Below are 11516 nucleotides of genomic sequence, written 5' to 3'. Positions count from 1 at the left end.
GCAATAAATTGACAAGATTGGTTCTCATGCAAGAACCACTAGTACCAACAGAATGGTTCTTCAGTGGATTTGTCAAGTGGTTTAGGAGAACTTGCCGTGTTCACTTCAAATCTTTGAAGATGAAAGTAGATTGCGTTTCTTCATGCTAAGCTAAACTCACAATGTTCTGGTCATAACATTAATCTTAGCTTATTAATGCAAACAGCATGAATTATGAGGCCCGGTGACTAACTTTTCTATTTATGAACAGAAAAGTGAGGTTAAATTTATCTACATATGGAAATTAACAATTTATATTTCTGATTTGACTGTGGGACTTTGTTGGAAAGTGGCCATAGTATCTCTTAATTAAGGCAGCTAAAAGTCTCTATTTGTATTTAATGTAAAAAAAAATGTATTTCACAAAATTGCAAACTATCTAAAAAATGCTTTTAGGTTTGAAAGACCATCAAAATCTCCTAAATTATTTAAGAAAATATTTTTACCGGCTTAATTAATATTACTTTTAGGGCTAGCAGTGTTTTTCAAAATATAAAAGTGTCTTTATTGGAGTCAAAAAGTATGATTCCCTCTTTAAAAATTCTGTGTGGACGTTCTTTTCCCGCAAGAAAACCACAAACTTGGCAAACCAGCATTGCAAAGTATGAATCAGACTAGCGGTACGTTGTTGTAACACGTTTGTAGAAAGGAATCAAATGACAGCTGGATTCTTGTCACAATCTTTTATTGTGGAAATCAGTCAAATGCTGCCATACATGGAAATAGTACGCAATTCCTGCACAAAAGATCATTATCAAAATAAAGGAGACTGGGATAACTGTTCGAGAGTGGGGTCAGTTAACCAGGTTTCAGGTCCATACCAGGTGAACTCAATATAATACATATATAAAATACGCTGCTGCTGTTCCTAGAAGCTAATTATGAGCTAGAACAACTAAATATGGGGTTATCAGAACAGTGCTGGGGGAATGCCACTGCCAAAGAGAAGACTCCAGGAAGTTGGGATCTTCCATTTGTTGGGCTTTTGGCTCTGAAATGAGAATTATGAGAACTCTAATTAGAAATATATAATCTTAGTAGTAGTTCATCTTAGCATTAGCTGTGGGTAATACACAGACTATGGATAAATACCTCATACAACCCCACTTCAGATACTCTGAACTATCCCATTAAGTCACAAATTATAGTATATATCGACAGTTCTGAATCAAACTAATCCTGTCCACTATGATGCATACATATCTTGAGCAAGTTCCAGTCTCTGCAAGTTTATTTTCTTACCGTATTGAAAAGTATTAGAAGCAAATGTCTGTCATCTAAATGTATGTCACTTACAGGAGTGTCCAGCAGATGAAGCCAGTCGTTGAGGTGGTTGACGAGCGTGAAGGCGTCTGGGATGTTGTCGCCTTCTGAGCAGAAGAGCAGCAGCACAGCCAGTGGGAGGTCCTCTGCACAACTGAAAACAATACACAGCACACACGGTCAGACACACAAGAAAAAGCCCGGATCAACCAGTCACTGGGTTCCTTCTGGGAACTGAATAGAAACACATTTATTGTAGTCAAGTCATCTGAAATGAGTTTACTTTAAAAAATAAATAAAATGCACATAAATAACATTTTTCCTTTTGTTCTTTTAGATCGATCGTGATTAGCATTCAGTACAGGCGGATGCAGCTCTCGCTCGGTACCTGTCCTCGTAGAGTCCCTTGGTGATGCCTCCTCCAGGGACATAGAGGCGTGGGTCTGTGTTGGCGTCAGTCAGTCCTGGGAAGGCTGGAACCCGCTCCATCTCCCTCCAGCCAAGCTCCTCCAAAGCAACCGCACTCACCTTCAGCAGGGACGGAGTGACCAGGTACCTCAAAGGAGTGCTAACATTGACACGCACTTGTTAGCAGAGATTGTAAAACAGCAAAGGCAAATACATGCAGTGGTGATGTGTAGAGCGTGGTTAGGTACCCCTTCAGCTGTTGGTCGTCCCTCTGGTAGGCGTGGCTGCTGGACAGAACTACAGTCCTGGAGAACCCGCTAGCTTTGATCCAAGACACGAGCAGCTGACGGAACTTTTTTAATTTTGTCTGCAATTACAACAAAATTTATAGCTACAAATACAATAATGCCAATGTCATTCTAGGTCAATGGAAACACAAAATACATCATAATGCAAGTTATAGTTAATGATTTCTTAAAACATCTCAAGTAAAAAAAAAAAAAAGGCAAAACTGGATTATACAATTTAAAAGATAGGCCTGAAATGCAAACAAAACTCATTTGGCCCATCACAAAAAATTAAGCCTCATCTCATGCTGCAACAGAACAGTTTTACCTGAATAATTGGCGCCCGGATTTGAAGAACAGCCATCTTCAGTTCTGCTGCTGTGTAAACTGATGAAGTGAAAGGGTTGACAGATTAACTGTAGATTACATCTTTTAATGAGTTGGATTTCTTTTCACTTCACAGCAGTGACGAGTACATTGCTAATGACGCTGTCTCACAATTTATTCAAAGTGTAACGACACCAACTGAGAACCAATTTGGGTCTAGTTTGTGAAGAAACGGCATTCAATTGTCATAAATTCTTGACAACCAAATACTTGGAGAAAATGTGGAATGACATAATAAAGCTTTGTTTTTTTGAGCTACGAGCACACAAAAAGGGGTTTAGGCTCAACATGCTGTTCCTCGCAGTATTCTCAGAAATGCCAGAGAGCGTACAAACAAAATGTACCAGGAAGAACGAGAGAACGAGATGCACGACATGTTACAAAAGTTCCACGTTTAGAATCGGACCAGGTCAACGTGGCACTTGAGTGCAATTAATTCGCCCCAAAAATATCCAATCGAAATTCATCTTTAACAAAGTTAAATGACTGATGTCCTTACTAGAATTATTGTTTTAAATGCTCTATAGATATACAAATAATATAATTATTGTGAATTCTTAAAGCCATGATAATCCTGGATTGATTGGATACCTTGACCAACTTCACAGGTGAAATTTGCTCATTTAGACGGTACCTTCTGCTGGGGTGTGCAGCTCCTCAGCATCTTTTTTACAGGTGGCGTATGGATTGTTTCCAGTCATGGGGATGAGACAGTCTGTGTGTATGTAACCCGCTCTGCTCATGTTGAGAGTGGACACAATGAGGTCCACGGCCAGCTGGCCCACATTACCAACAGCCACAGCTGGCTGGGGAGGGAGGGGCAGACAATAAACAACAATTGGCAGCTATTTTGATAACATATTGTTTTCAGTCTTTTGCAGCTGCATTTCATGGTTCTAGCTTCTCATGTGAGGATTTGCTGCTTCTCCTTGTCTTTAATAGCATTGAGGTAACTCAATTATGTTTACGTTTGGACTCAAAATACTGGGTATTTGTTGCCATTTGCTGACTTTATACAAACCAAACAATTCCTATAATAATTAAGAGAATCGGTTGATTAATCCAGAAGGTAAATAATAACGAATCTCAACACTATTTAAAATAATTAAGGGGTAATTCATAAATGTATCTAATGATGTAACATTTCATAATATAACAGTCACAAGTGCCATTTAACTGCATTGAGTACTTTCACGAATGCAGGACTTATTTGTAATGGAGTATTTTAACAGTAAAGTAAAGGACCTGAATACTTCCTGCACCAATGAAAATATGTGATACTGGGTTATACATCTAAATCACTTCGCTCGGCTTCTGCCAATCGGCTCGTAGCTCCGTCACTGCGAGCTAAACACTCAACAAAGTCACGACTGTTTGCTGTGCTGGCTCCTCAATAGTGGAAGAGCTCCCCATTGACAGCAGAAAGTCTCAACATTTTCCGTCGCCAACTAAAAACACATCTTTTTCGACTATACCTTGAATAGGGAAGGTAGCGCCGTGGTAGCAAAGTGAAACTACAAACAGCTGTGTCACTCACCAAGACAAGGGTGAAATCTTTGAAGGATGGCGGCGGGTTTTGTGAAGAGATAAACATGGCGCCGTTTAGCAGAACCAAACAGATACTGAGAAAGAGATTTAAATGTAATTATATTATCTAAGATTATTTTCGCCCGGCTTTAGTTTTCATGCCTGCATGTGGGGTCCTTTTGGGCTCCAACTCGATGTCGATTGTTGATGGAGCAGCGGCTGTAGTACCTGCTGTAGATGCCTGAATGGACTGATCTGTGGATTTATTTCAGAGGAAATATTTTGTAAAGTTCTCCACCGTCTGTCACAATCGGTCTATATCGCCCCATTAGTATGTATACTTGGAATAGTATTATAGTTATAGTTTATTATAATCAGGCATATTAAGGGTCAAAATGCAGCTCTGCAAAGATTTCGTGTGCAGTAAAGATATGAAACCTCTCCCCTTTTTTAAACAGTGAAATCTTAAAAACAACAATAATAGTTGCAATACTTCTAACCTCTACTAGTAAAATAATACTAATCATTTTATAATAAAAAAAAATAAATTGAATGAAAATACTTGAAAACGCCTCATTCAATCAAAAAAGTATCTAATGCATTGACAAAAAAAAAAGACAAATAAATCCGGTCACAGAAATGTATGAAGAATAACAGATGAGGAAAATCATTCAGTCAAAATAAAGTAGGAATACTACATTTAAACATTAATATAATCATGCAGTCATGACATTTTATATCCAACATCTATTTGCAGACGCATACTATCAAATGTTTCATAACTTATACATTTGTTATCTTATTATTAAATAATCATATTGATCACAGTAATAATGGCATATTGTTAGACAGAAAGACTAAACGGGTACAAACTAATGTGCGTGTATTTGATCTTGAATTAGAAAATTACTTCTAAATACAGACAGATGAGGGACCGTCAGTTAAGTCAATTTGGTTTGACTTCATTGGGAATAACTTGGCCATTCAGTACAGCCACCGCATTGTCTACCATCTTCAGCACCATCTTTCTTGTTGTAGCGATAGTGTTGGTGCCAACGTGGGGGGTGATCAGCACATTAGGAAGGCAGAGGAGAGGATGATCCCTGGACAGGATGAAGAAGAGGAGTTGTTAGTGTGGGCGACTGTGGGTCAGTGGTTAGCAGGTCCGTCTTTCAATCAGGGGTTTGGTGGTTCAATCCCCGCCCTAGTCGGTGTGTCCTTGAGCAAGACACTTAACCCTGAGTTGTTCCCTGTAGCTGTGTCTATTGTGTATGAATGTAACATGATTGTAAGTCGCTTTGGATAAATGCGTCAGCTAAATGACATTACATGTAATGTAATGTTAGGAGCCAGTAAAAAGCTGGCGAATGTTAAATTATGCTTCCCTTGATGGATATTAGCTAGCTGCCTGCTACTGCTGGAAACATGGTGGATGAGAAAAACAAAGAGACAAAGACATGGCAGAGCTGTACAGTGCTGCAGGGTGATGATTCTCTTTATGTTGATAACTACTAGTGACATCTTTCAAAAAGACATCATCATGTAATATCTCATGTTAAATATATGAATGATTCACAATGATCAACTATGATTTATACTAACATAATTATAAAGTCCTTTTACAATGTATGTAAGATGCTGGGGTCCATGAAAACATTATGTCAGTGCATACAGTCTTCCTGTGATCTATTGGTGTGACAAGGTTAATTTTCTTTCAGTTTAAGAAAGACTATGTTCCTTTTGCAGGGAATTGACTAAATAATAATCGTGACATTACTGAAAGTAAGACTGTAAACGCTAAAGTGTGTTTCTACTCATGAGTACAACATTCAATGCAAAGAAGAGTGTTGTGTTCAAAGTTACATAGTTTCCCTAAATTGTGATTCTGGTTAAAGAGTGTGCTGCGACCTTGGTAATGGTTCAGGGTGAGTCACATCTAATGCCGCTGCACAAATTCCTCCAGACTTCAAAGCTTTGACTAAAGCATCCTGGTCCACCACCAGACCTGAAGCATGAAAAGTCCAAAATTAAACATCAGTGTTTCAGAATAACTTCAAAGTAGCTTTTGTAATTCTTTAACCAAGGAAATACATTATTCTCACCTCTGCTGATGTTGACCAGAGTTGCGGTGGGTTTCATGAGGGAGAGCTCTCGGTGGCTTATCAGGTCTGTGGTTTCAGGGGTCAGGTTGACCGCCATCATGACAAAGTCAGACTCTTTGAGCAGGTCGTCCATGTTCTCCCGGTAACTCGCACCAACCGCCTGCTCATCTTCAAAACTCCTGAACAGCACAAAGAAAAGATGAAGCCGACGATTAACATTGTCTCTTTGATGTGTCGCTCTAACATATCTGGGATAGTACTGAGAACTGAAGTAGGCAAAGCTTTTTTGGTCCGTAATTGGATTTGGACATGATATTATGTATATTATATGTTCTAATGCTCATTAATCAGTCATCACTATCTATATATGTTGGCTGTACAACAGTTACAGGTTCAGGACCTATGTCTGTATTTGATATGAACTAGTCTGAAAATGCATCGACTAAGATCTCACTAAGGAATTTCAAAATAAACCAAACTAACTATTACGTCATCAAACTTGTACCTCCTGTTCCTGTTGTGATACAGGATCTTCATGTCAAAGCCTTTGCCTCTCTGAGCAATTTTGTAGCCAATGTGTCCCATTCCAATAATCCCGAGAGTCGATCCTGTGACTTCCACTCCCATCAGTTTTAGTGGTAGACAGGTAATGTTGGGGTCGACAGCTATTAGGTGACCTACAGAAAAACAGGACATATCCTCAAAACCAAATCAGCAAATCCACATTGAGGCGCATACTGTTTTATATTGTCTGTCCTTCTGCGGAAAAAACACATTTAGAAGCACTTTACAGATTCAAGTTCTTGTCAGACTTGCTCATAAAGCAGCACAAGTGGAAAAAGCTGTAAGTCTTATGCCGTTGTAATAATTCCATTAACCTTTGACCTTTTAGAGTTTTAGGATACATGGTCCTAAAACCATGATAAAATGATTGTTAAGCCCTTGGAGAAAATGTATGATTTTGGTCTTTAAAAAGTAAAATTGATTTGGCTCACCTTCAACTATCCTGCGTGCCGATGCCAGAAGCAGACCCATCGCGATATCTGCAGTGGCATCGCTCACTACACCTGGCGTGTTGGTCACCTTCACTCCCAGACTGGCGATGTACGGCACATCCAGGTGGTCGATGCCCGCTCCTCCGCTGGCGACTACCTTCAGCGAGGGAAGCAAACTGAGCAGCGAAGGCTTTGCTGCAGGTAGGGTATTCCACATCAAAATGGCCTGGATCTTTGGCCCGTGCACCAGAGAGTTTTGAAGGAAGTCTTTGTGGCAGATGATATGGAAGTGTTGTTCCAGTATGTCAGTGACCTCTTCAATGTAACCTTGATCGCCCACTTCTGAGATCAGAGCCCATGGTTTGTTGTCCTCCATTACCTGTAGTTAAAACACAGTTTGACCAGCCCTTGAACATATCTCATATCAAAGAAGAGTAAATTGTGTTTTCTACAGACACTCAGGGGTCAAAAGTCTCTAGTTTATTTTTAGCATTAAAACAATTTATACATTGAAATAATACATTTTGAGGAAATATGCTTAATTTCTTTCTGGCAAGGAGTTTGAAGAAGAGATGGCTGCAACAGAGTGCTGTTACGGAGGACGAACCATGTGACATCACAGTACTACATACTAATCACAGGGTGCATTAAAAAGCAGCCGTTTTGACTTGTCAACATGTTTTCAAGGATTAAATTCAATTCAATTCAGTTTATTTTGTATAGCCCAATATCACAAATTACAAATTTGCCTCAGAGGGCTTTACAATCTGTACACATACGATATCCCTGTCCCAGGACCTCACATCGGATCAGGAAAAACTCCCCAAAAATAACCTTTCACAGGGAAAAAAGGGAAGAAACCTTCAGGAGAGCAACAGAGGAGGATCCCTCTCCCCGGATGGACAGATGCAATAGATGTCATGTGTACAGAATAAACAGCATTACAAATGTATGAATGAAACTCCAATCCATGAAACAGAAGGAGGTAGAGAGGAGGGGTGCAGGGCGCATCAGCAGGGCCAACGCGGGAGTCCGGCTCACCAGGCATCAGACACCTCCAGGTCCAATGGACCCTATGAGACGTGAAGTCACAAAGACTCCGGGGAGGAAGCAGAATTAATAAAGTGCACTGGAGAGATGTAAATTAATCCATAAGGAGAGAGAGAAGAGATAGGTGCTCAGTGTATCCTAAAACATCCCCTAGCAGCCTATAGCAGCATATCAAGGGGCTCGACCAGGGCAAACCTGATTCAGCCCTAACTATAAGCACTATCAAACAGGAAAGTCTTAAGTCTATTCTTAAATGAGGTGACTGTGTCTGCCTCCCGGACTGAAAGTGGAAGCTGGTTCCATAAAAGAGGAGCTTGATAACTGAAGGCTCTGGCTCCCATCCTAATTTTTAACTCTAAGAACAACAAGTAGCCCCGCATTTAGTGAGCGCAGCCCTCTAGTGGGGCAATATGGTACTACAAGCTCCTTAAGATATGATGGTGCATCACCAATCAAGGCTTTGTAGGTGAGGAGAAGAATTTTAAATGTGATTCTTGATTTTATAGGGAGCCAGTGCAGAGCAGCTAATACAGGAGTAATGTGATCTCTTTTGAGTCCTTTATCTGATGCAATTAGGAGGTCATTTGTAATTTTCACCAGTGCTGTCTCTGTGCTGTGGTGTTTTCTAAATCCTGACTGAAACTCCTCAAATAAACTATTCTGATGTAGCATGTAGCCTACATTCAACATAAAAACACAAGTAACATCAAGGTGAAAGGTTATTAAGGACTGCGTTTGTAACAGCACCTTGCAAGGCACTACACAAATCATGAAGGGTAGGCATTGTGTTTATCTTAAATAACTAAAATGTATTAATACAAAAAGGAAGAGTTACATTTGTAGAATCCTGCCATGGTTTTTAGATTACAGCTATGTTTCCCTCTTCTTATATGTGGCAGGTGCTGAAAAGACTTAAGGATAACCCAGTGTTTGCTCTCTAACCAGAAGCATCCTCTCTTTGTCTCTTTGAGGTGCATTTAAGGGATTGGAAGATCCTCCATGATGGCGCAGAGGGAACAATTTCCGAGTCAAGCGAAAAGACACAAGGAAGCATTTCAATACCCATACTACCATACTGTTTAGTATGCCAGAAAAAAAAAGTTGCACGTCAAATGCAGTATGCAAAAGATTCCAGGATGTTCTACTACATCCAGTGACATTTTGCAGTATGCAGACCAGCATGCCTTTCTGACCCAATATGCTGATCCCCTGTGCTGCACATATGAGTGGGTCAAGGTACAAGGTGCCATGGTATGAGTAAGTAGCATGTCCTAGTTAAATACATACTGCATGCAATTACCTACTGTGTAAAGGCAGCTGCAGAATATTTTAAAAGTAAAAAGAAAGTATGCAATTTGGAAAGCAGTCAGTTTGCATGTTGCAAAGCAACCACAGTATCCAAGATGGATGCCTCTGGTTACTCAAATCCCTTTTCATTAATTACACATTAATAAACAATCACATCATTATAACCAGTGGCGCACTCAAAGGTCACCTATGAATAATGACACATTCAGTATGAACTTAGAAACTTCTCACGTGTGTTGTTTTGCTCTGCTCTTGAACCAGGAAGCACTACTTAGAATATGTGGAGGACTTCAAAATAAGAGCTTTCCCCCCTCAATAGCACTACTATTGCTCCTAGTCTTACTCATTCTACAACTACAATATAATAACAACAATACTACTAATAATAGTTAATATTGTTAGTAGTTTTCAGTGTTTTATAATAATCCAAAAGATATTTTTTCTCACTTTGCAATTCAGCAAACTTTGTTATATTTGTTGATTTTTATTCCAATGATTTCTGAGCTAAATGATTGGCTCCCTGCTATATGATTATAAGACCTCTGATCTTAAGCTCTACACCCAGCCCTTTCTTTATACCCTCACCACATTTGGTTTTCTGCATAGATGTAAAAAGGTGCACGCAGTTAAAGTCCACAGGTCAAATTGCAATGAATAAATTATTAACTTGTAGATCAAATAAACTAAGTGAAATGTTTTAAATTACATAAACATGTAAATGTACCTTTTGTTTGTCGAGTTTACACCTTCAGTTGGAGCTTGAGGTATTTCTTCCTAAGCCTGTTCTTGACTCACACTGAGTAGAAACTGAGGGTAGAGAGAGAGAATGCCGAGGAGGACATTTAGTTTACTAGTAGAAGATTAAACAGATGAAACTTGAGATTTTGACCCAATAGCAAAGAGAGGGGAGGAATTCATTAAACATAGAGTCGGGCAGGCAGAAGCTCCAGGGTGGTGATTGCACAAGACTGTGCACAGCGACCAACAGGCAGAAATCTCCACACCACCCATAAAGAGACAGTACATGAAAAAGGGAAAAAACATAGATGTACTTGTCAGTTCTCCTCCTATGCTACATCATGAAATATATGAACAACAAAAATATATTAGTCATAGTATATGCACATTATAATGAAAATAAATTATAATAACAGATTATATAATATTGGTTTGTTATTCAATTCAGCTTATTTTGTATAGCCCAATATCACAAATTACAAATTTGCCTCAGAGGGCTTTACAATCTGTACACATACGACATCCCTGTCACAGGACCTCACATCGGATCAGGAAAAACTCCCCAAAAATAACCGTTCACAGGGAAAAAAGGGAAGAAACCTTCAGGAGAGCAACAGAGGAGGATCCCTCTCCCCGGATGGACAGATGCAATAGATGTCATGTGTACAGAATGAACAGCATTACAAAGTTACATAAACACATTACATGAATATGACAATGTATGAATGGAACTCCAATCCATGAAACAGAAGGAGGTAGAGAGGAGGGGGCGGGGCATCAGCAGGGCCAACACGGGAGGCCGGCTCACCAGGCATCAGACACCTCCAGGTCCAATGGACCCTATGAGACGTGAAGTCACAACGACTCCGGGGAGGAAGCAGAGTTAATAAGGTGCAATGGAGAGATGTAAATTCATCCATAAAAAGAGAGAGAAGAGGAGATAGGTGCTCAATGTGTGAGCTTGATAACTGAAGGCTCTGGCTCCCATCCTACTTTTTAGGACACATATATATATATATATACATATACACATATATATATATATACATATATATATATATACATATGTATATATATATATATATATACATACATATATATATGTATATATACAGAGCCTGTATATATGTAGGAGGTATATGTATATGTAGATATATATATATATATATATATATATATATATATATATATGTATGTATTACCTACTGTGTAAAGGCAGCGGCAGAATATTTTAAAAGTAAAAAGAAAAGTATGCAATTTGGAAAGCAGTGTCAGTTTGCATGGTGAAAAGCACCCACAGTATCCAAGATGAATGCCTCTGGCACATATTAATTAACAATCACATCAATTTAACCAGTGGCAAACTCAAAGGTTACCTATGAATAATGGCACATTCAGTATGAACTTATAAA

The 11516-nt window shown here is 39.1% G+C and overlaps 2 protein-coding genes across 5 annotated transcripts; both read right to left on the bottom strand.

Moving 5' to 3' along the window:
* Window positions 1-707: 707 nt before the first annotated feature.
* Window positions 708-4108, bottom strand: psmg2 (proteasome (prosome, macropain) assembly chaperone 2). 2 transcript variants are annotated; one of them, XM_034545748.1, is made up of 7 exons: window positions 3922-4108; window positions 3019-3190; window positions 2326-2384; window positions 1959-2077; window positions 1691-1870; window positions 1336-1456; window positions 708-1030 (listed from the first exon to the last, which is right to left on the bottom strand). In XM_034545748.1, exons 1-7 carry the CDS (start codon window positions 3976-3978, stop codon window positions 950-952), a joined length of 789 nt encoding a protein of 262 aa, XP_034401639.1. In that variant the 5' UTR covers window positions 3979-4108; the 3' UTR covers window positions 708-949. The 2 variants fall into 2 exon arrangements, with proteins under 2 accessions (XP_034401639.1, XP_034401640.1); XM_034545749.1 differs by lacking the exon at window positions 3922-4108 and adding an exon at window positions 3860-3921.
* Window positions 4109-4260: 152 nt separating this feature from the next.
* Window positions 4261-10192, bottom strand: zgc:136493 (uncharacterized protein LOC692276 homolog). Of its 3 annotated transcripts, none has more exons than XM_034545747.1 (6): window positions 9598-9651; window positions 7009-7387; window positions 6519-6690; window positions 6014-6192; window positions 5820-5916; window positions 4261-5014 (listed from the first exon to the last, which is right to left on the bottom strand). In XM_034545747.1, exons 2-6 carry the CDS (start codon window positions 7382-7384, stop codon window positions 4858-4860), a joined length of 981 nt encoding a protein of 326 aa, XP_034401638.1. In that variant the 5' UTR covers window positions 7385-7387; window positions 9598-9651; the 3' UTR covers window positions 4261-4857. The 3 variants fall into 3 exon arrangements, with proteins under 3 accessions (XP_034401638.1, XP_034401636.1, XP_034401637.1); XM_034545745.1 differs by lacking the exon at window positions 9598-9651 and adding an exon at window positions 10091-10192 and having other exon boundaries at window positions 4858-5014; XM_034545746.1 differs by having other exon boundaries at window positions 4858-5014; window positions 9554-9617.
* Between the last annotated feature and the right edge of the window lie 1324 nt (window positions 10193-11516).

Source organism: Cyclopterus lumpus, chromosome 11 (assembly GCF_009769545.1).
Source record: "Cyclopterus lumpus isolate fCycLum1 chromosome 11, fCycLum1.pri, whole genome shotgun sequence".
In the NCBI taxonomy this organism is placed as follows: domain Eukaryota; kingdom Metazoa; phylum Chordata; class Actinopteri; order Perciformes; family Cyclopteridae; genus Cyclopterus; species Cyclopterus lumpus.
This window is presented reverse-complemented; position numbering and strand designations above follow the sequence as displayed.

Excerpts from the sequence above, each read along its gene's own strand:
- psmg2 (XM_034545748.1), bottom strand. The coding sequence starts at position 3,978 with ATGTTTATCTCTTCACAAAACCCGCCGCCATCCTTCAAAGATTTCACC. Across the intron at positions 2,078-2,325 it reads TCCGGGCGCCAATTATTCAG|ACAAAATTAAAAAAGTTCCG; the intron begins GTAAAACTGTTC and ends TTGTAATTGCAG. Across the intron at positions 1,457-1,690 it reads AAGGGACTCTACGAGGACAG|TTGTGCAGAGGACCTCCCAC; the intron begins GTACCGAGCGAG and ends TATTGTTTTCAG.
- zgc:136493 (XM_034545745.1), bottom strand. The coding sequence starts at position 7,384 with ATGGAGGACAACAAACCATGGGCTCTGATCTCAGAAGTGGGCGATCAA. Across the intron at positions 6,691-7,008 it reads GGCACGCAGGATAGTTGAAG|GTCACCTAATAGCTGTCGAC; the intron begins GTGAGCCAAATC and ends GTTTTTCTGTAG. Across the intron at positions 5,015-5,819 it reads CACCCTGAACCATTACCAAG|GGATCATCCTCTCCTCTGCC; the intron begins GTCGCAGCACAC and ends CATCCTGTCCAG.